Source organism: Lepisma saccharinum, chromosome 21 (genome assembly GCF_977018435.1).
Source record: "Lepisma saccharinum chromosome 21, izLepSacc3.1, whole genome shotgun sequence".
NCBI classification, from domain to species: Eukaryota; Metazoa; Arthropoda; class Insecta; order Zygentoma; family Lepismatidae; genus Lepisma; species Lepisma saccharinum.
Genome location: NC_139249.1, coordinates 47853599 through 47878620, shown reverse-complemented (window position 1 = coordinate 47878620; position 25022 = coordinate 47853599). Strand labels below are relative to the sequence as shown.

Here is a 25022-nt window from a genome sequence, read left to right as displayed (position 1 = left end):
CAAGTCTACGATTGTCATCGAACTGTACAGCATACCAAACAGAGAGTTCTCCTCCCCTTTCAATCCAGGTTACAAACTCTACATGTTGACTCCTGCAAAAGCTTATCATCAATTTTTCCTCGCTGGCACACTTCAGTTCGTCAAGGTTTCCTACTGGTCTTTGCCTCACGCAACCCACTACCCAATCATGACCGTGACGAACATTGGCGATGAGCCTAAAATAAGAGGAGTTGAGCTGGTCGATTTCACACACCCCGAAAGTCGCGAGACTGCCTATGCCGAAGATGCCACTCAAATTATCGACATAGAAATAGGTGACAAGCTGTATATAGAAAACCCAGCATTGTCTGCAGCCAGAAATCCCATCCAGGCTATATTCTTATTTTCGCGCCATGTCTAGGCAGGGTATCGTGAACGAGCTGCATAAACCTGCACGACGAAACTACAAACGACTGGCGGTGGTGACCAAAGGCGTGGATGACCTTTGGCAGGCTGACCTTGTGGAAATGAGTAGCGGCAACCTGAAAAATTTACATAAAATCAACAAAGGATACAAGTATCTTCTTACTGTTATAGATACATTTTCAAAATTTGCGTGGGCTTTGCCCCTCAAGGCTAAAACAGGTGTGTGCGTAATGGAAGCATTCAAAACTATTTTCAATGAAAGTGGCAGGCGACCTCGATTTCTTCAAACGGATAACGGAAAGGAATTTTACAACTCGATATTTCAACAGTTTGTTCAGAAACAAAATATTCAACATTACTCGACTTTCAGTCACATCAAAGCCAGCGTAGTGGAACGTTTTAACCGTACTCTCAAAACACGCATGTGGAAACGATTCACGCTTCAAGGTAACCACAAGTGGGTCAATGTGCTTCCGGAACTCGTAAACGACTATAATCACAGTTTGCATAGCACGATACGCATGAAGCCTGCCGATGTCAGCAAGTCTGATGAGGCACAATTGATCTCTACTGTTTATTGCCCCAAGTACCGGCCCACTAACAAAAAACCGAAATTCAAAATTGGAGACCAAGTAAGAATTAGTAAATTTAAGCGCATGTTTGAAAAAGGCTTTACCAAAAACTGGAGTACGGAACTTTTCACTGTTGCTCGATTGTTACCCGGTAACCGTCACACGTATATAATAAAAGATAATCGCGACGAAATTTTGAAAGGGCGATTCTACGAGGAGGAACTCTCTAAAACAAAATACCCCAATACGTATCTTATCGAAAAAGTATTACGTAGAAAAGGTGACAAACTGTTGGTGAAATGGCTGGGACTCGAGGAAAAAAGTTGGATCGATGCAAACGAGGTGATTGTGTAACGGGTGCTTGGGATGTGGTGAGGCGACTACCAGATTTTCCCCCGGAGCGTCAGGCTAGGAAAAACGGCGAACTGTTGCCGGACAACATTCGCTGCCTTATTGTCGGACCTTCAGGGTGTGGGAAAACAACTTTACTTATTGATAATTTTCTTCTTGCTCCCGACTGGTTAGATTGGAAGAACAGGCACTTGTATGTTTTTTCCAAAAGTTTGGAGCAAGCAAAATATCAACAGCTGACAAAACTGTACGAAGGGCTGAGCATAGCTACTTTTGCCTCCGAAGTAATGCCACTAGACTGCTGCCATGAAAATTCGGTGGTGGTCTTCGACGATGTCATCCTGGAGAACCATAACGAAATTCGCAATTTTTTTACACAGGGGCGGCACAGAGGCATGGACTGCTTCTACCTTGCTCAGACTTTTTCTAAAATTCCCAAGCAGCTTCTCCGAGACAACGCTAATTTTATTTGCTTGTTTCGTCAAGACCACACCAATTTAAAACATGCTTACGATGATTATGTAGGCGGGGACATGAACTACAATCAGTTTTCCAAATTTTGCTCTTCATGCTGGAATCAAGATGATTTCGGATTCGCCACGATAGACATGACGAGGAAACCCAATGACGGAAAATACAGAAACAAAATAAACAACTTTCTAAACGTTGCGACGTTACAAGAAACGTCTTGACGTATTATAAATAACAAATGATGAAACGCAAACTCGCAGACGACAACTTGAAGCTGCGCGACTACCTGGCCAAACGCTTCAGGGGTTGGAAATCAGAGAATCGCGGAATTTACGAAGAGAAAAAGCGACAGGACCAACCTATTATTGATGCTATAAGTGGACTAGGTAAAGACATCAAAGATGTTACCGAGCAAAATAAAGATTTAATCAACGAGCTCGTGCCACTTGCTGCTCGAAATTATGCTGTGCCTACACCGATATCCAGTATTCACACTACCCCGTTCGAACTTGGAGCTGCACCTCTGAGACGTCAGGTTCTAGGCAGTACCTCTTCGGACAAGGTAGTTGAATTAGGTCCGTTCGCGAGAGATTACCTGAGCACTGGGAAATTTGAAAAGGACGAGGTGTTTGGATTGTACCCCTCTGTGGAACTTAACGAGGGTGTGGTTTGGAAAATTGGAAAGTCAAAAGTTACGTTCGAAGGTGACGACGTGAAAATTAATTTGGGCGAGAAGAACAGCTGGACTAGGTATCCTGGCACTGTGGGCCTGTGGGAACTTATCACCAAAAAGCAACCTAAAGATTACACAGACGAGGATTACCAAAGTTACACAGAAATTTTAATCATGACGGATGCCCTGTACCAAAACAACGATGCAACACAGAATCGCGTAAAATCAAGCAGTGGAGAAAAATACAGGAACCTCATCAAGCCAATATGGAACCAGCTCAAGACTGGCAGCGGTGTCAAACTCTACAATACCCTACCTAAAGAGTTTGTTTGGGTAGACGACGTAAGGAAGCTTGTAGATCGATTGCTGGTTATCGCAGGCGAGGAAAATGCAGGCAATCGCAACTTCCACAACGAGAAAGTGGGCATCATGGACATGATTAGCACCAAGCTTAGCAACTTTATTGTCAACGACAACAAAGGTATAGGTTACCTTATCAAAATCATCAACACCCTGCCTCCCAAATTCTGGAATGTGGCCGAGGGTCGAGGTCTCGTGAACGACATCATCAACAAGCTACCCTTCGAGATGCACCTACCAGGTTACCAATACTGCGGACCGGGTACTAAACTGGAACGGCGACTGGAGAGAGGTGACAAGGGGGTAAATCTGCTGGATGCTGCATGCAAGGATCACGACATTGCTTACAACACATATACGAATTTAGATGCGCGTCACGATGCTGATAAAAAATTGGAGCATGCCGCGTTCGGGAGACTCGTCAGCAGAGACGCCTCGCTGGGTGAACGGGTTGCAGCATTGGGCACGACCATTGCCATGAATACAAAACGAAAATTGGGGTGGGGGCTGTAATTAAATAACATACAGTAAAAAATGTCTACGCATATAACAGACTTACCAACAGAAGTGTTATACAAAATATTTACATTTATTTTCGACGATAGTCACGAGGATGTTAAAAAGCTTATTGATTTAGTTAAAATAACACCACAATTTCGCTTGCCCTGTGAAATGCTACTTCTGGATCATCTGAGAAAAATAAGCGATGTAAAATCTTCTTCTTCTCCCTATGCTCTTTTTCGGGCTGCTGATGAAAAATTGGCTGATAAGATGGACGAACTTCACGAGTGGAGACAGGGGAGGAGACGATATACAGACGACTGGTATGCTTCAAATGCTGAAACCAGTAGGATCATCGATCACCTCATCGCATTAGGCAATGCCGAAACTTTTTTCTATAAATAACACACTGTAAAAAATCTACGAGACCAAAAAAAAATATTTCTTCGATATGAGTGAAAAAATTAGTGACGTCCAGGCATTAAAACAAATGCTAAATTTGTCAGTCGAGTATGTAAAAATTCAGGAATTGGAAGTGGACAAACCTTACGCAATAACTTCCGGTTCAATTGTTGCAACCCAGTATGGTCCCAAAGTACGTCTGTTGCTCAACGGACAATACAGTCTATTTTTACCAGATCGATACGCTAGCATGTTATCCGACGAGAAGCTATCTATTTTAATCGAGAGTACAACTCGAATCGTGTACAAGGGGACAAAAGAACTTCTTGGTAAGAAAACAAAGCACATAATAGAATTTGTTTAATAGCTGCAAAGTATATATAAATAACATACCGTAAAAAAAATTACACGGGAGGGAAAACAAAAAATCTCTGAACATATATAAAATAACATACCGTAAAAAAAAAATTACATCATGAAGCCCAAGGGCGTCGTGTACCAGATACCATATTCGAATCTGAAAACGCTGGGTGCCCTCGATGGGTTACTCACCAAGAAACAACGCGAGAAGAAACGTTCATGCTTGTCTAAAGGACACGGAATGAAATTGCTGCTCAGCACTCCACAATTGAAAAAGTTGCAATATTCGCGGAAGCAGCAGAAGATTGGAGGTTTCATATTCAGCATTCCGGCCATCTTGGCAGCTTTGGGTGCAGTGGGCAGCTTGGCAGGAGGCAGTGCTGCCATTGCCAAAACCGTCATCGATGCAAAAAAGAACAAGGCCGAGCTGGAAGAACAGAAACGTCACAACCTGGCTATGGAAAAGAAGGGGAAAGGTGTGACCAAAAAGCGAAAAAGCAACCTCGATGCTTTGAAGAAATATAAAAAAAAGAAGAAGCCCTGTCCAACTTCGATATTGAATCTCTGATCGAACTGTTGGGAATAAGGAACTTCAGGGGTGTTTTCATGTCCGATTCTCTACCCTCTGCTGTGAAGAAAAAGGAGTATGGCGTGGTCAACCTGGACAGTTACAAAAATCCTGGTACACATTGGATATGCTACCTCAAAATTGACGATAACAATGCATTTGTTTTCGATTCGTTCGGTGGCACACCGCCTGCCAGGTTGGTGAAGTATCTCAGTGTTGCCAACCTCTACTACAATGACAAACGCATCCAGGGTTTCACCGATGTTAACTGCGGCCACCTATGCCTTTCCGTTCTCGCATACATGTCTAAAATAAATAACCCCTCAGTGGAGCATTTTCAGAAAGCATTGTGGTACCTAAAACACCATGGGAGTGTTCCATCTCACCAGCGAGACTTCGGTCTTGAAACTCGCGTTGCATGACGACATTATTTATCCTAAATCTATTGCTCTTCGTGCATTCTACAGCATGTACCTGATACCCAATGTCACGGAGCACAATAACAAAATTACTGTTGGAAATGAAAAAATAGTTATCACGCCAGGACAGTACAATCTGTCTACCTTGCAAGCCCAATTGCCAAGAAATATACTGCTATCTCAAAATTCTGTAACTCACAGAGTTGAAATTGTGTCTGCTACGGAAACAGTAGACCTAGGCACTGTTGGAGAGCTTCTGGGATTCGAGAACAACACAAAGCTCGAACCTGGCATCAAGCACATCGGTGCCAACATTCCTAAATTTCTAGCCATCGAAACTCTGAACATACATTGCAACGTGGCAGAAGGCATGATCACCAAATCCTCGGATGGCATCCCAGGCAGCCACAAGCAGACAGGTATCATCGCTACGTTCAAACCAAACTCTGAATTCATGGAACCGATTATATACACACCCTCACCACCGATATACTTCCCTATATCTCGTAATCGCATAGACAACATAGAATTGGCAGTGACAAACGAAAAAGATGAGGTGGTGAATTTTGCCGGAGCTACTACCACCGCCGTCGTGGAGATTAACGTATAATAAATAACAATCATGGAGCAAATCGAAAGTTACGAGTTGCAATCTTTCCCACCCAATCGTCGCACGTTCGCCAATTTGAACGAACCGAACAGGGAGATCGAATACGATGTGGACGTCGGGGATGGGTTCATTCACCCTCACAGAGCTGATTTGTATATCAAGTTTGATGTGGTGAAGAGAGACAACGGGGAAGCATTTAACGCCAATGCAAATTTAAAACTTGTGGACAATTTTGTGCCGCATCTGTTCTCGCAAGTGGAAGTTAGAAAGCATGGCACCGTCATCGATAGGGTTGACTACCCCGGGATTACTTCTACAGCTGTGGGAACACTGAAACTCTCCAAGAGCGATGCGGCATATTACCAGGCAGGGGGATTCGAAGCAGATACAAAAATCAAAACTCGAAGCCACACAGTACTGTTTCCCATGCGCTTGCTTCCAGGCTTCTTCTCCGACTACACGGAGATTATGTGGAAGGGTGGCTTGCGCGTCACTTTTCGCAGAAGCGCCAATGACAACGATGTGCTGATGCGTTACAGCACCTTGGGTGCAGACGGTGCAGCACTTGCCAACACACTACCCGACGCAGCCAAGTGCGTCATCCAGTTCATGGAGCTGCGCATGCCTGTGGTAGAATACGAATCTAACTACGGTCTCAAGTACAAAGCCGATATTTTGAAGAACCCCCAAGTACCCATCCAATTTTACGGCTACCAGTGCGTGCAGAAACCTGCTTCTGGCAGCCATTTTGAATTTGATGTTACTACGCAGTTCAACAGCATCCGGTACGATATGCCAGAGTTTACCGTCGTGCTCTTCCAGACGGGGAAAGATAATAACCAAGAGAAAGATTCTAGCCAGTTCGATAATTGCAAAATTAAGAATGTTTACCTCAAAAATGGAAGGAATGAAGTTTTTCCACGCGAGAATTATAACTTAAACATTACAAACGATGATTACCTGAAACTTTACGAGGCGTACACAGCTTACAAGAGAGTGACCTCCGGCAATGTGGACGTGTACTACAACCCCGACGAGTTCATAGCTCGCAGACCCATGTTTGTCATCAACACATCTAAAAGAAAACAGGTGGTTGTTAACGATCGTACCAACATCAAGATTGTATGCGAGTTCCACGACGCCTTGCCTGCAGATACTCTGTGCAGTGTTATTCTTATTGCAGAGAAAACATTTGTGTATGACGTCAAGAATGAAAGAGTAACTGAACAGTTTTAGATACAAAAAAAAAATTAAAAAAATAGCACACAACTACAATAAGCAGTTTCCCAGAAGTTTAATTTTGCTGTGCCATGCATGTAATCGAGGAAGTTGAAGTAAATTAAAATTGATTTTTTTTTCATTTTGCATTGCCTATTACTTTTTGTTGCACTCTGGGCAGGCCTTACTAGTTTGGAGGCGATAGTGGCCCCACGGAAGTGTATGGACCCCACATTCAAGAATACACCTCTTGTCGTCGTGTGCATCCAGAGCAACTTTCCTGACAATATTAGTTGTAAGCACATGATCGACGCTTTGGATACGATGCTCTTTTTGTAGAATGGGCGATTTTGTTCTGAGGCACTCGAGGTAATCCTCAAACTTGAGGTGCTCCCGAACCACTTGCCTGCTTACACCCTTTGCCTTTTTTGTTACAGAACCCTCAGCCCGGATCGCATAGGCTTTGGCACGAAGTCCAGCAAAGTCCACAATCACATCCCCGTCTTTCTCGTCCTTGAGTTTGCCGGGTATTTTTTTGTTTCGGGGCAGAATTCCATACCGGTTTGGCTGGGGATAGCCCGATGTGTCGAAGAGCTTGACAAGAGCTGGAACTTTGGCTATATCACCATACGCATCGGCCGTGCGAACATGGTACACCAAGCTGTCTGTGTCTGTGTAGAGGAGTGAGATATTGTGGTTGTAGTGTGCACGTAGTATGTCGTAATATGTCTCGAACATGCACAACTTGCTCAGATCCAAAACTGCAGCTCCCACATAGATGGGCTTGTTGAGTAGCACCTCGCCCCGGTTCATGTGAATCAGAGACATCTGTTCGTTGTAAATTGTTCGAGATCTGAACAGCGAGCTTGCAACAAGTCGACGACACTGTGTTTTCTTCGTCACCAACCTCACATCAACGCGATTTCGCACATTCTCCATGGTCTTCCCAAATACCGCATTGTTCATTAATTTGAAAAAATCGCGATCAAGTTCCGAAGTGGCAGCAGTGCGATGTTCGGTGTTCAGTTCGATGTACGGCTTCAACCATGGAGACTGCCTGAACAAGAGCACGCGGTGAACTGCTTTGACCGAGACCCCTTGCTGCATTAACCACTGGAGGTTCCGGTAGTGTAGCACATAACGCTTTTTGGGCTCCAAGTCCATGACGAGCTTTGGTTGATCTGAGCCACGTGGACACTTGAATTCCGGAGCAGGCGAAAGGTCACAGAATGTATCCTGCAGCTTCTCGGGGAAGTCAAGGTCCACCTCGGCAAAAAACCCAAACTCGTCGCACTCTTTTTCGATGTCGTGGTATAAAGGATCAACCCACTCAAACTGTCCTGTTGGGAGTGGCTGCATCATGGAGTGCCCGTAAAGATTATTCACATCAGTGTACATGATGTAGCTTGATGGTTGGGAGCGGTCGTAACCAGTGGCCATGTGCTGATTGTTGGCGTGTGCGAAGCGTTGCGACACTTGGACCATGCCGCCCCGGATAGCTCTCTCGATGAAAAGCATGATATCAATATCGGAGATAAGGGAAAGTTTAATTTTAGTCAGCAGGAGCATGGCCGACCATGCCAGTCCAGGAAGGCTGTAAAAATATACAGGGTCCAGGTTGTAAATGTTTATCGCAGTCGCCCGAAACGCCTGGAACACATCGGCAAGAAGCGTCACATCAAGCTTCAGGTATGCATCGTGGTAATCACCAAAAGTTCGGCAACCCAACTTGACCCACATAGACTGAGCATGCTTGTACTCCTCGTCGGTAATACCTGAACCTCTCAGCTGGCTGTAGAACTTATCCTGGGGAGGCAGCAACTCTTCTTCGAACTTGGAAGGGTCGGTGACGTATTCGTAGGGGTAGACCCCTTTACGTCTGATGAGTGCGACATCTAAGTTCGGGAAACTTGATGTGGTAATGGCTAGTTGGTCGTCTCTGAGCTTCCCAGCAAGAGCATCCAGGCTTGCCTGGAGGAACCTCAGAGAGTCGAGGAACCGAAGCTCGATGCTCCTGTTTTTTGAGTCGCCGGGGATCGGCACCCACTTGCTGACGCTAATATAACGCTCCTCGTTTTGTGCCAGGACATTGATTCTTGCATTGTCGTACCCTAGATGTGTGACCAAGTGATGAAAATCATATCCCGAGCCATTGTGAAAAAAGACCGGTATGAAGCGCGGGTCCCTGGCTCTTGAGTTACATCTGTTGCACCACGGGCCAATGTAGCTTCCGGTCCCATAATGGTCATGGTGGTGGACCTTTTTGTTATCGTCAGTGAAGACCGAGTTGCAAACAGGACAATTTAGAGCTATTTCGTGCTGATGCTTGTCTTTGGGAGACAGAGGCAGCATGGGCTTGGGGGCCAACAGCACCTTCCCTATCTTGATGGCTTCCTGTTGCATTCTCTCCAGGAAGTGTTTGACCGGGTCGGGACCGCGATACACATAGGGCTCGGAGGCAATATGTTGGTCTCGCCACACCACAACATAGGAGTAACTCGAGGCCTCGTGGATTTGGAAAGGAATGGTAGAGGATGTTTCGGGGTTGGGCTCGCAGTTAGACAGAGGTTGAAGAAAGGCCTCGAAGTCTGCTACAATATAGGCAGGATGCTTCACCATAGCACTGTGCCTGCGAAAGCACTCTACTGCACCAGGTTCGGGCAGGATAGTTCGTGCAGGCTTGTTGGTACCACAGTAGAGCATGTGGCGAGCTAGCTTCTCAGCAGCAATGTTGGGACCTCTGATGCGCCGGTAATCCTGCTGTTCTCGATTGCGAAATGTAGACAAGCACCTGCGACACACCTCGACGTGGTGACTATCACTGCTCCGTTGGCTCGAAACAAGCCGAGAGAGCGAGCGAATGAGGGTGTAATGGTGATGGGTTTCGTCCTTGATGAGCAGGAGGTTGATTTCTCGTGCCTCGTTGTTGTTGCTCACGTTGCTCACGCGGATGGGGTAGACCTCATGTTTGTTCTCGAGACCGTAAACATTGATGGCTAATTGCAGGCCCAACAAGTCACGAGCACGAACCTCAAACTTGCGAATATGCGAGACTTCTACAGGGTAGGCAATCCCCGCCATTGCATCCTCCAGTTCCAACTCATATTGCTTGTAGTGTGCAACACGGCGTGGACTCTTTTCCCAAGGTATAGGGTGCAATGCTGCCAGCACCGACCAGAGGAAGCATTTGGTGTCTTTGTTCTGAATATTGAGAATAGCTTTTTTTGCTTTAACCTCGGGTGGCAGGGCAATATAGCTAGACCCTGCCAGTGGCAGGAATTTGTTAAGTTTCAAACAAAGTTTGTGGGGGTCGCCACACAGCGAACCGCCCGAGCCTTCAGCCTGATGCTCCTCGTGCTTTGCCACAAGCTCCTCGACAAACTTGTCGTAGATGCTGTCGAGGTCAGTGACATCTGCCTGATGCAGTGTTTTTGCTTTTGTGGCATGGAAGAATTTATATATTTTATCAGACGGTTTCTTATACTTGCAGCATAGCACAGCATAGAATTTAGTGGAGTGTGTGGCCAATGCATTGTTGAGGATGGATATTATCTTAGCTCGCTCGCTCCCCAGAAAACTACGCACATCGCAGAAGCTGTCTGATGTTATGTCAAAGTCTTCTAATAAATGCTCAAACGCAAACCGGTCTGCTTTCTTCGCCAGCTTGACGCGTTTGGCAGGTGGCGATGCATCGAGAGAGGTTACTTCTACCTTTCGCTTGGAAGGTTGCGGTAGAGATGTTCCAGTGCTCTTGCAAGTAAGCTGGTGTCGCTTGAAGTTGGGAATAGAAATATTTTTTCCACACTTAGAGCACAGTTTGGTCGCACATATTTGTTTTCCCGGCACACAAGTACGACAGTGCCTTTGAAAATGTTTACTTGACACAGCAGTTTGGCACGTAGGGCAATTTTTTACAGAACGCATAATGCAGAGATTTTTTGGGGGTATGTTATTTAATATCCAATGCTGTGCAATGCAAAATATAATTGTTAACTTTTTTTTTAAAAAAAAATCTTTTTTTGAAATATTCTCTATGACCTTACTTAGGTTTTTCCGCCAAATTATATGCTTCTAGTCTCCTATACTTTGGTGGAGCCCGTTCAGGTTCTATCCCCCGCCATGTGGATTCCTCTGCCAATCCAGCAAAGGTGAGAAATCAGCGCTGTGCTCCGGCTTTAGACAGCCAATAGAAATTTTGCTTACTTAAACCAATCAGAAAACACCACGTATAAATTATTAGCCAATCAAAATCTCTGTTATTTTAGCTATCATATAAAAAAAATGCAAAATATCCCAGTTTCAATTCGATCCATTTATCTGAATCGAAGAAACCGACAATTCACATATCCCCATATTATTGTATGCTTGCCCTATTAGCACCTCTTTTGCTGTTGTGCTCAATTAGTTTTCACTAATTGGCGATTTTCTTGAAGAGGTCTAATAGAACAAGATACGGCGGTATGAGAAATATGCAAATTTAAAGATATTTTAGCGAATTACGCCGGCATAAGCTAAGTTCGTATTGCTAGAAGGCCTTCGTCGTTGCAAGTCACCTAACCCATTCACTGGCAAAAAAAAATTAAAAATGTTGACGTACTGAAAAAAAATAACTTGTCCCACTCAAGCATTCATCGAGTTCCAACATTTGTACAGAGATGGCTCTGTTGTTGTCGCTTATCAAATATATATATAATTTTGGAATATCTCTTAAACGGTACGAGTTAGCCAAAATCTGTTTGCAGATTTGTAATGTACACTCGAAGATAAGTAAAAGTGTGAATACAACCTATGCTCGGAAATCCAAAATGGCGACCGGAAGTAGGTTCATCTCTTAAACGGTACGAGATAGCCAAAATCTGTTTGCAGATTTGTAATGTACACTCAAAAATAAGTAAAAATGTGAATACAACCTATGCTCGGAAATCCAAAATGGCGACCGGAAGTAGGTTCATCTCTTAAACGGTACGAGATAGCCAAAATCTGTTTGCAGATTTGTAATGTACACTCGAAGATAAGTAAAAGTGTGAATACAACCTATGCTCGGAAATCCAAAATGGCGACCGGAAGTAGGTTCATCTCTTAAACAGTACGAGATAGCCAAAATCTGTTTGCAGATTTGTAATGTACACTTGAAAATAAGTAAAAGTGTGAATACAACCTATGCTCGGAAATCCAAAATGGCGACCGGAAGTAGGTTTATCTCTTAAACGGTACGAGATAGCCAAAATCTGTTTGCAGATTTGTAATGTACACTTGAAAATAAGTAAAAGTGTGAATACAACCTATGCTCGGAAATCCAAAATGGCGACCGGAAGTAGGTTCATCTCTTAAACAGTACGAGTTAGCCACAATCTGTTTGCAGATTTGTAATGTACACTCGAAGATATGTAAAAGTGTGAATACAACATATGTTCGGAAATTTACAGAGTTCATAGGAATTGTTATTTTATAGAACATTGTCAGCCATAAGGTTAATTCACCCTCTTCTCCTCAAATCGCATTACATACATGTGGAAGACAGAGGTAAAAAAAAATTAGGTTAAATTAACCTCTCTCCGAGAACTAACCCCGAGCGCCCATTTTTAGCGAGCGCTATTTCAGCGAGCGCCATTTCAGCGAGTGTTTTTGTAAAGCGAGTTGGCAACACTGCTTGTGAGGTTAACATACACCGTGAAAGGCTACGCCTCGCCCGAACACATGTACACTCACACACAAAAAAAAAGCTAAAAAAATTATACACCGTGAAAGGCTACGCCGAGTTGGCAACACTGCTTGTGAGGTTAACATACACCGTGAAAGGCTACGCCGAGTTGGCAACACTGCTTGTGAGGTTAACATACACCATAAAAGGCTACGCCGAGTTGGAAATACTGCTGGTGAGGTTAACATACACCGTAAAAAGCTACGCCTCGCCCGAACACATGTACACTCACACACACAAAAAAAAAAGCTAAAAAAATTATACACCGTGAAAGGCTACGCCGAGTTGGAAATACTGCTGGTGAGGTTAACATACACCATAAAAGGCTACGCCGAGTTGGCAACACTGCTTGTGAGGTTAACATACACCGTGAAAGGCTTCAAAATATCAGTTGGTGAAATTTTCGGGGGGTGAGTTGGCACCACTGCGAGCCCCACATGATGATTCGAGCCCCAAATGAGGATTTAGAACCGGGCCACCTGTACTACTGTCCTGTTTTGTACCTTGTCACATTTGTACTTGGTGCAGAGTCTGAAGAAGACCTTGCTAGAAGGTTGAAACGATACGTTCAGTATATGTTTTATAATAAAATAAATTTCTGCCTTGGTCAGCATATTGAGTTTTTCATATCATGGAAACAAGGCTTAATGGTGTTATACCGTACAATTGAATGGAATTTGAATTTTTTGATACATTGGAATCACACAGATATTTATATTGTTAATATAGAGTCCCTACCAAAAGTTTAAGACCACTAACTTTTTTCATATAAATCAATCCTGACCGAAAGTTTTTGGAACAAATATGGAGTGAAATTGTATGGAAGTAATATAGTGTGTGAGGCATATACTGCCGAAGAAATATTGGTATACGTCTTGTAGTTCTTGAGATACGAAAGTGGAAAATCAAATTTCTTAACTGAAAAATCCAGCATTTTGAAGTACAGATGAATGTGTATACAAAGTAACCGACGTCGTTATGACAGGGTTGGAATTTTTTCCTGTATTGTGGAACATGAACGAAGGTTTTGGCGCAAAAAAAAATCGAAAAAATTTTCTAAAATTTGCAAATTAAAAAAAAATACAGCGAAAACTGAGAGGTCTTCAGATGACAATATCTTACTCAGCGACTGCGCTGCAGTGAACAAATTTTATCAGTCATTAGTTGAAATGTGTGTCAATAGATGGCGCAGAAAGACATATCTCGAGTAGCAGCATTGTGCAAGACCAAACCTGTTTTCGTTACGCTTGATAATAAACAGGCTGTTTGAATCGCAAGCTACGTGATAATGGGGAAAAAATCTGTGCCGCCCGTGGCCGTGAAATGGCAAATAATTGGAATGTACAGATGCAATAGGTTTCATAGAGAAATTGCAGTTGCATTGAATGTGAGTAAAACCTGCGTGGCGAACACAATAAACAAATTCAAGCAGCAAGGTACAGTGGTTGATAAACCACGCTGCGGCCGCCCCAGGGTAACGTCTGTACGCGAGGACCGGATTATCGCGAGACTTGCCACACGTCAGCAGCAACAATGGCTTGGATTCAAGCGAGGGAAATCCCATTGTTGCCTTGGCCAGCACAAAGTCCGGACCTGAATCCTATAGAAAACCTATGGAATAATATTGGTCTTCGCCAGCCAAGGAATGTCCAGGAACTTCGTGAACAGATCTCAGAAGTATGAAATGAGATTACGCCCCAAGAATGCCAGAAATTGGTCCGCAGCATAAGAAAACGTGTGCAAATGTGCTTGAAACTTAAAGGTGGACCTATTGACTATTAAAATTTCACACTTCATTCATCTAATTTCAGGAGAAATGTTTGTTTCCAAGTATTTTTTGAAAGTTCAGAATTAATGATTTTACAAATTGTACCTTTAGTTGCATCTATTAGTTATAAGTGCATTAATATGCCCTTACACTTTCTTGATCTTGATGCACCTTTCAATAACATTACATAATAATTCCAATTTTGTACTAAAGTGTTTATTTCATGAAAAGCACTCGCATATGTACTTTTTCTGTTTGTCTGAAAAACACGTGACAAGGTGGTCTTAAAGTTTTGGTAGGGACTGTATTTGTGTGTGGGGAGGGTGAGAAGCGGTAATAGAACAGACAAATGTTATTTGTGTGTGGTAATAGGCAAAGTTGAAATAGAGAAAGCATCTGCTTGTAACCCTGACATTTTGGATGGTTCGCCTTGAAAACCGGAAATTATACTTGAATTTTATCATGGTCCTATATATAAATTTTAGCTTAATTCCTCTAATTGCTTACAAAATGACACATTCAAAAAATAAAAAGTTACGACATTTCCATAGTTTATACCTTTCAAATTATATTTACACTTACATCAGATTCACTATTCCACTCTTATAGTACTGCGTACTTATTTCGGGTAGCAAACAGGAACATGAATGTTGTTTAAATTGTCCACATTAAAATGTATACAGGAAAACCCTAAGTTTACGTTTCCGGATTTTACGATCTTCATGGTCTCAACATAGCATTATTTGAAAAAAAATTGCCAGATTTTACATTTTTTCTCATTTTAAGTTTTTTCAGCTAGGTCGCCTGGAAAACCTAAAATCAAAGTCTATATGTGACAGTTACAATTACTGACTATTAATTATATAATTAATAATCTCCTATAATTACTTATATTAATCACATGCAGTATATTGTGTATTTATTTATCATTTTGGCAAAATACAGACTGAATCTAAGCATGTAAGTTACAGTATTTCTTCGAATTGCATTAGATGTGCTAAAACTTTTATTGATAAACTTTATAGACATGAAATAATCATTCTACCCATTTATTATAGAGTAAAAGATGCATAATTGTATTTTCCATTTTTTTCTAGACCGTGCAACGAAGTGTTTCTTGAATGCACTATTAATGAGGTTCCCTTTGACTGCTGTTCCTGCATCCACGTACTGCCCTCTGAAGTTCCAGGATGTTTTGTTTTGGCTTCCAAACAAACAGGGTAAATTTTTAATGACAAACATTTATTCTCATTCAAACTTGATCCAAACTTTGTTAGAATGTTTATATTCATATAGCGTTCACGGTATTCGTTGGCAAAAATAAACATCTCATAGGTTAATGGGCTAAGTGGTTAACAAAATTTGGATAGGGAATATTAGGTGAGGTGACAGGATAAGTGAGAACAACGAAAAGTCATCTCGAAGGCCTAGCGTGCTGAGTGGTAGACGCATGGTCTTACCTAAGAAAGTGCTGGTCCTGACCTGGTCCTTCATTAATTACAACTAATTTTCATTCATCTTGATCATCACATGTACTCAGAATAGCAGAAAACCATCGCAAAAGAAGATCAATACAGTACAAGAATAGCAATACGTGCGCTGAACTTACTACGAATAATGTTTACGAATGATCATTAATTAATTTATTTGGTATATGATACATATGTGAACGAGAATTTAGTTATCTTAGATGCAGGAATTGATGGATGGAAAGAGGAGTCATATTCCAGTTTGTCATCACCACTAGTCGGATCCCGCACTGTTGCACCAGCCAGTCTTAATCAGTTTCAAATGTACCATCTAGTGCGCATGCGCATTACATAACCATACATTTTTGACACAGGAAGATATTATTTCGTCTGAAACTTTTACGGGGCATCACAGATTTCAGATGAATTTTTGTCCGAGGTAAAGATGCGTATTTTATCGAGAACGTTTCGAGAAGGACAAGACAGTGTGGAGAACAAACCTCACGCTGGAGGCCAAAGACAACTATAGGTAATGAAATGAGCATATGAGCTATGCATACAACTAAAGGTCTTTTCCACTCTTACGGCAGCCGGTCATGGTTCTGGCAAGGGAAGCGGGGATTACGCTGCAGACCAACCAGACAATAGTAGTGGCGCCGAGAGATATGACGCGGGGGAAAAAGTACTACGTGAACCTCGTTCTACTCGCTGCTGCGTTTCATATCGTGCTGGATTGGTCGCTTCCCCGCTCCCCACCTCCCTTGCCAGCTTATAGGGCGCCCGCCGTAAGACTGGAAACAAGGTAAAGTGGCATTCAGGAGCTTCTACGTAGAATATGGCAAGGAAATTGAGGTCGACGGGGACCAAAAAAAAAAGTATAGTACATGTTTTCGTTGCAATGTTAAAGCATATCCAGACAAATTCTTCTTCAGTCCTACTAATATGTTTTGATGTACAAATTTTTAATTTTTTTTTTGTAAACTTAGATTTGATAGGTAATTCTTATCACACTTGTCGTGCTGAATTCGAAAATGGCTCCCAGTATGTGCTATCAGTTTAATTCTTAAAAACAATTCGAAAAACTGTAATATAATAAATTCTTAATTTTATGAAGGTTTATATGTTTCTGTTTTTATAGTTTACAAATGTTAAACTGAGCGAAATATTTTCAATCAACAATATAACAGTTAAAGCAAAGGCATAATATTTAAACCTATCTGATAATACACTCATATATATAATAGCTTCGGACAAGCCTAAATCAGCCGTACCTCATCCGCCTCACAATGTTGACAAGGCCTGTGGCCACCACGTGTTTACCTTAGATACTTCTAATTCTTGGATGTGCAGGCATTCACGTGAACACGTGTTAGCCATACCTACACTCCTCGTCAACATTGTGAGAAAGATTAGGTCCGAGTTTCTTAAGTTCGTCCGGAACTGTGACTAAATGCACTTGAAGCACAGTCAGAATAACTCTTATCTTAAGCATAAAGGAAATAAAATGTCAACTAAAAGCTCTCGTTGCGAAAACAGTCCAGTCAAGGTCACGCTACCCACCTACAGTGTTGCCAACGAGCAACCGACGAAATCAACTGTATACGTACAACGCGCGAAGTGTTGACTGAGCAGCTTAAAAGAAGTGTGGCAACCCTGGAAGGCCAGGGGTGTGGAGGGGTCAAGAGGAAGCTCCGACCTTGACTGGAGTGTTTTCGTGGCGAGAGCTATAATTAGTGAGTAAATACACCGTTTGCTTTAGACTATACAGTGCTCCAAAACAATGTTGCATAATGTGATATTCACAGAAGGGAATGGGGTTGCCAGGAAGTAAATCAGAAAGCAAAAAATATATATATTTGACAGTAAAGTCGAAATGTTTTACATTAAACAAGGGGGGGGGGGAAGTACATAGTAGCACTGTTACAAAACGAACCAAGACAACCGAGGTGTATATGAGTGTCAGCAGTCTCAACAGCCATCGCGGTTGCACTGGTTCCTGGTCTTCAGGAACCAATGGCCTCATTGAACACGTATGCACCTCTCTATATGATGTGGCATGACTCGCACCAGGTTGTCCAGTGTATCCTGAGAAACACGGCCCCATTCCTGTATGGCGGCCTCGGTGAGCTATCGGAGGGTCTGTGGTGGGTTGGGACGATTGACGATAGCTCTCTTCAGCAGTGTCCATGCTTTTTTGATGCAGTTGAGCTTGGGGAATGAGCTAGCGATGGCTGCGATGAATCCTGTGCTCCTGCAGGAACGGGCGATGATAAGGGCACGGTGGTGCCACACAATGTTCTCACAAAAACATTTTAATTTTAGTACTGTGAAATGAAATATGCTAATATGAACGATATCATTTCTGTACAGGCTACTGTTTCACCCGAATTTTTATGTTGTGGGTTATTTTTGGATTATATGATTTTCAGAGAAAACTTGTGCTCTGGAGCTTGGATTATGCACAACAGAAGCTATGAAGTATCCTTAACTGTGCTCCGGTATTCTGAAACTTTTTTGGTGAGTACATTTCTATTATTAAATATTTGTTTGTATGTATGTATAACACAAGCAGAAACCAGGCACTTTTCTCTGCACTCATCTCCGAATTTCAGAATGTGTTTCTACTTAGCAAATTACATGTAGCTGTAACTACCTAGGTATGCACTCATTATTGTTAGAGCTTCTGTGTAGGAACGGAAGTAATACTGTCCTGTGAGGTCACTTTTGAGCAATTGTTATAAACAGTGTTCAAAGTTATAGGGGATGTGAAGGATGGTTACCCCTCCCCCCCCCCCCCAAATAGCAATATTTTCTTAAATTATCCCCCAGGCTCGACCAAACATCCCACCAGCTAATATTTTCCACTTCAAGCTCTGGGATAAACCTAAACAAAGAAACTTCATTACCTTATTTAAATTCGAATTCAAAATACCAACATGTTACCTTAACCGATACACATGTAGACAACTAAATAAATGTGGTTCGGATCCCACTTTAAAGTGTAGGTCCAGTCCCGATTAGCCTTACTGTGCATAAAGTGGATTAAAACACCAACTCAATCAATCAAATAAATAATAATACTAGTAATAATCCGTGGCTCAACAGCTCGTGAAGGACCTACCTAGGTAGATCTCCCTACTGCCAGTCTCTCTCCCACAATCCTTCCTAGACGTGTGGAGATCTTTAACCGGTAATGGGGTGACGTGGGGTCAGCCGTTACAGGAGATTTCCGAGACCGGGTTACGCTACTCACTCGTAGCTCCCCAATTTCCTCACGATGGTGGGTTGCCGCCGGTCCTATACACAGGCCGAGAACCCAGAGACAATCCAGGCGGACTCGAACCCATGCCGTCCCGCAGTCGAAGCCCAAAGCACAGCACCTTAGACCGCATGACCCCGGAGGAGGACAGCTCAATCAATCAACCAATCCCAAATACATGTGAAACTACATGAAGTAAAATTACTAATATAGCTTCTACCAAAACATAAGAGAACGTATGGTCTCCTAAAATCAGTAATAATGCATGTATGCTGCAATAAATCCCGAACTCCTGCAAGTGTTTTATACCCCCCCCCCCTCATTTAAATTTCAAAGTAATACACCCCTGAGGCCACCCCGATGGCGTAGTGGTAACGTCGTCACCTTGTAGTCAATGGGTCCCGGGTTCGATACCCGGTTGAGGCACATTGCACAATTGTTCGGATCCCACTTTAAACTGTAGGTCCAGTCCTGATCAGCCTATCTCAAACAGTAAAACACCCGCACTTCGCCGTATCAACCGTTCCCAAATTTATGTTAGTTTCGATTAATTCACAGCACAAACACAGCAACAATCACACACTTCCTTAAAACTCTTTCCCCAACTGCCCGACCCTGTGGCCGAGTGGTTAGCACATCGCGCTGCGACGCCAAGGGTCCCGGGTTCGAATCCCGGTCGGGCTTGGTTGTTTGTGAATGTCCATTCATCAATTTCATCATTTCATCACTCATCCCCATCTTCGCAAATTAGCCAAGAGGCACAAAACGCGAAGTAAAATAAACTAAATCAATCAATCAATCTTTCCCCAACAGCTTCCAAACAAGATCACTTTGAAAAGCTCTGAAACGACAGAAAGTGATACCAAATTATGTCCTTAATTTTATAGCTCACGGGAGAAGATAAATAATTTGGAGATAGAAATTATGCTGCGGAATCAAAACCATTACAACAGAAAGAGTATGTATATAATATTCAAGTCATTCAGTGCCATCCATAATAATACAAAATGTTCTTATTTTCTTAATGTGTGCATTGTATACGATTTACTTTTGTACTGTTTACAAATATCAGAAGAAAGTTCTTTTTTCAGGTACTTTTTTTTCACCCAAAAGTTCTATTCAAAAGCCATCAATTCATTGAATTTACTTGTAAAATTTCTTAAAAAGTTCACTTGAATTGCCGTGTAAATAATTTGACAGTTGCCGACACTGTAGCTGTCAACACTCGTGGCGTAATTCGAGCTGAATGCAGGGTGAATGAAGACTGCAGACATTTCTCTTCCCGGAAACACAAACGCTCACCCTTACCATCTTTGACCCAACCCGTCAAATTTTTGACGCGTTTTAAAATTCGCGAAATGCAAAATAAGTTGTAATTTAAGTAACCTATTTGGAATATAGAGCAATGATAATAGTTTCTTTCTGTTATTTTATGATTAATAATTAATATTATCCTCGCGATCTTGTTTACGCGTGCAGGAAGATCGGCAATGTCTCCTTCTGCATTCGGTTGCTTTCTGAGAAGCACTAAAGGATCAGCTTTTCTGTGAGGATTGACGCCCGTTTCTCCAACAAGATTTCACGCTTCGCCATCTGGTCCTTTGGGCGGACTGGTTGTATGGTCCAGCGGCCGCAAGCGTTGAATCTGGTGCTTGCTTCGGAGCTGCTGAGGGAGTTTGTGGCCGTAAAAAGTTGCCAAATCGAGTGCGATGGAAACTAAATAGAGCTAAAGCATTAAGAACGTACATTATATAATGTTCTGCTTGTACTATATCTTCGCCACTGCTTAAAACAACCAACTCAATCAATCAACACTTTTTTCTGAGTTTATAGACATATTGTAAGTTCGTTAGAATGTGCCTGATAACAATAGATTTACTTGCTCCGTGTTTCTATTTTTGAAAATAAAGTTCGGGTTGTGATTGTTGAAACTCGTTCCATGGAAACCTGTACAGTGGTGGAAAAAAGTTCTTCCTATTAAGATTTAATGGCAGTAAATAATGCCGGAAAGGTAGACAACACACATTGCACATTTAGGTCATCGGGTGATTCTGTCTGTCTCAAGAGCAACTCGTCTTTCATGCAATAGCCAACAGACACAGGAAATGTAGGAAAGTCACGTGACTTGTCAGGTGAAATGTTGTTCGTCAGAATATCGCCTGTTCTCAAGCCAAGTCGCAGAACCGAAAATGATTCGCCTAAAAGCCTTGAACGAAACGCTAAAATAATTATTGCCTTATTTATTTATTTTATTTATTTATTTATTTCAGAAATTGAACGCAACAGGTATATTACCCATTAATGGCGTTCATTATACAATAATTTTGTGATAACATTATTGAAATATTGCACAGATGAATGTAGTATATAGACAGAAACATTTAACAAACATATAAATCTTAGGTTCTATCGTAATTTATGTAATTTTAGTATATTTCTTTTCAAAATTGCGGTCGGGCAAAATAAGTCCACACTGTTTTCACTTTTGATGGTATCATTAAATGTTTTACACATATTCCAAATTGGAGATATTGTCAGAGCGTTGGTTCTATTACGACGGAGGCTGAAGAGTTGCCTTCTTGGTCGTAATTTGCTTGAGGGGACGTAGAAGTCGAGCTGCGACAGGGCGAAAGGAGCTTCAATGAGGTTATTTAAAATTTTGTGGAGGAAAATGAGCTGATGAATGATGCGTCTGTTGTTGAGAGTTGTTAAGTTAAAATATCTGAGAAGGTTCTCACGGGATTCCATTTGAGGGTATATACCATCTAGTTTGTACTTTAAGTGTCTTAAGAATTTACTTTGAATTTGTTCTATTTTGTTTATATCTTGCTGGGTTTGAGGGTGCCACACTATGCTTGCGTATTCAATTTTCACTCTAACGTAAGCATTATAAAGCATCATTAAGCTTCCGACATTTTTGAACTCTTTGCATGTACGCATTATAAATCCCAGAAGTCTGTAAGCCTCGTTTGTTACAAAGTTAACGTGCGCGTGAAATGTAAGTTTAGAATCAAACAGAACTCCTAGATCTTTGATTGTTTCTACCCGTTTTAATTTTTGTTTATTTATGCAATAGTTGTATTTTATTGATGTAGTGTTTCGAGTATATGACATTTGGTAACATTTTTCGCTATTTAAGATTAGTTTGTTGCTTTCGCACCATTCCACAAGACTGTTTATGTCCGCTTGTAACTCGGTACAGTCACCGTAACTGCAAATTCTTTTGTATATTTTTAAATCGTCCGCAAAAAGTAGTTTACCCGATTGATTCAGATGTTCGTGAAGATCATTTATGTACATGAGAAAGAATAAGGGACCAAGGTTAGAGCCTTGGGGAACTCCGGATGTAGCTTCAAATTCATCGGAAGTATTTCCCTGAAACGTTACGTACTGTTTGCGGTTTGTTAAGTAGGATTGACACAATTGTAACATCGGATTCGATAGATTGTATGATTTCAGTTTTTCTATTAAGATTCTATGGTTTACGGTATCAAACGCTTTCGAAAAATCTGTATATATTACATCTACTTGATTTCCGCTATCCATCGCGGTTGCGATAAAATGAGTTAAATTCTGATAGGTTGGTACAGACAGACTTTTTACATAAGAAACCATGTTGATAAGGAGAGATCACTGATCGTATGTGATAAGAAATGTGCTTGTAAAGAATTTGCTCTAAGAGCTTGGCAGGTGCTGCCAGGACTGCTATCGGCCTGTAATTATCTACATCATTTTGCTTATTTGTTTTTGGTATCGGGGTAATTTGTGCTAATTTCCAAATATCTGGAAATGTTGAGGTGGAAAGTACAAGATTGAACAGCGTATTTGAGTATCTCACCGCATCCTTTAAGTATGTAAGGCGGAATTTTATCGGAACCAATAGATTTTTTCGGTTTAATTGCAAAGGCTACTATACTATATGTGCCGCGGTAGCTCGGTCGTTAGGTCGTTTGATTACCATGCAAGAGATCTGAGTTCGATCCCCGACTGGGGAGAATTGGAATTTTGTCCACCTGTTCAAGTGGTTCTGGCGCCCACCCAGCGTCGTATAAAGTGGGTACTTTTAGGAAACTCGGAGGGGTAAAGGCGGACAGGGGCGTGGTGCTGATCACATTATCCCCACCTTCGGCCGTAACAAGAAAGTGTAGGGTCCTAACTCCACACCCCCTACACGCCTTCATGGCTTGGTGCAAAGCACAAGGTAGCACTTTGCATTTTCATTTACTATACGTCAGATTTTGTCGGAACAAAACTTTCTAATCTCTACGTGGACTTTCTTCCAAGTTCCGTAGGGATGTGAATAGGTTCCAGTTCTTTTCTTGACACAATTCATCCATCTTATATTTCGTTATAAAAACCACGGCCGATATGATATGTGTGTGTGGGGGGGGGGGAGTATAATTCAAACATGTGAGGTGATCTTTTCCCATTACTCCATTGTCCGATCCTTCGAATCCAAAATAACCCTTAATTCCATACACTGAAAATGTAGCACTTCCTCCATCTTAGCATGCAAATATCTAGTAGCAAAGTAATGTGTAGTAGGCACATAGTGCTTCGGATCCCACTTTAAACTGTAGATGCATTCCCGATTAGTTTTACTTTGCATAAAGTGGTCTTAAGACACCAAATCAACCAACCAACACAATCCCGTCATTGTCCAGATTATCGAATCCAGAACCTTCGTCGTGAATAACATAAGCAGGAAGAAAATGTGAAATTACCGAACAGAAACAGAACCTAAACACTACAACGGATATATTGGATTAAGTCGACGATACAGCAGCCGTTCTGAAATGAAGAAGAATACGAACGTTGAAGGACCTCCATACAGACACGTTTCCTTCCCTAAATAGTAAGCTTCCTTTACGTAGACCTTCAAGGCCACGACGAGAAAGTGTTCTACATGCAATGACGGGACCAAAACATACGTCTAAAAAAATAGTTTTATACGAAAGCTGTGTTCCTCCTTATTTCATACGACACGTGGCCTCGTCTGTAACCCTAGTTTCGCAGAGCAGACGCCTGTTTGCCACCCTTTGGTTCAGTGACCTTCGCTCGTAGTTAGCAAGAGTGGATGCCTCACTAGATACCTGTTGCCTGTGAGCTTATACAAGAATAGATATTTCGTTAGCGTCTGTAAGTATTGTTTCATCTGCAGTTATATCAGTTAACGTTCGAATAGTTTCTTAATGGTTACGTTATTTATAAATTAGTTCTATCTATTTGCACGGGTGTTTTTTATACAGCCTGCATGTATTATTTTTCCTTTCAAGAAGAAATTCCAAGACGCAAAAAGAGCCGTTTAAGATTAGTTAACTAAAAGAAAAGAAAAAGAAAACGAAAATGTAAATGTTGAAATAAATTATTGTAGACATCGAGTGAATAACATTTTGTCACGGAGCCTCCTCGATGGCGTAATGATAACCTCGTCACCTTGTAATCAAGGGATCCCGGGTTCGATACACGTTGGAGGCACGTAGTGGTTCGTATCCCATGTTAATCTGAAGGTCCAGTCCCGATTAGCTTATCTGTGCACAAAACAAAAACTAAAATAATAAATTGTCACAGAGTAAGAAAATTTCATGTTCAACCACATACGAAACAAAAAATAATAATTTATTCCATGTTGGAGTTCACATTTGTAGCATCTAACCAACAAAGTTATGGCTCGCAACATATTTTCTCACATCCATTTTAATTATACATGTATGATAAAATAACAGAAGTAGAGGAAAGAGAAAGCCAAGCGAAACACGGATGCCTTTTCCAGAATTTCAAATCTCGTTACGTAAGGTTCTGGGTTGAAATCCCGGGCAGGCATGACTTTCTTGTTCTTGCCCTATTATCTGCTTTATTTCATCATAAATCGTCGTTATGGTTAATTTCCAATACAAAGCCAATAACAAACAGAA

The 25022-nt window shown here is 41.8% G+C and overlaps 1 protein-coding gene across 1 annotated transcript in view; it reads left to right on the top strand.

Annotated features, from left to right (window-relative positions):
• LOC146004163 (sodium channel protein Nach-like) overlaps positions 1-25022 on the top strand; it is a 56145-nt gene that overhangs the window by 8390 nt on the left and 22733 nt on the right. The window contains exons 3-4 of the mRNA XM_083142830.1: positions 15477-15599; positions 18278-18365. Coding sequence (XP_082998956.1) covers positions 15477-15599; positions 18278-18365 — 211 coding nt within the window. The remainder of the gene's footprint in view (positions 1-15476; positions 15600-18277; positions 18366-25022) is intronic.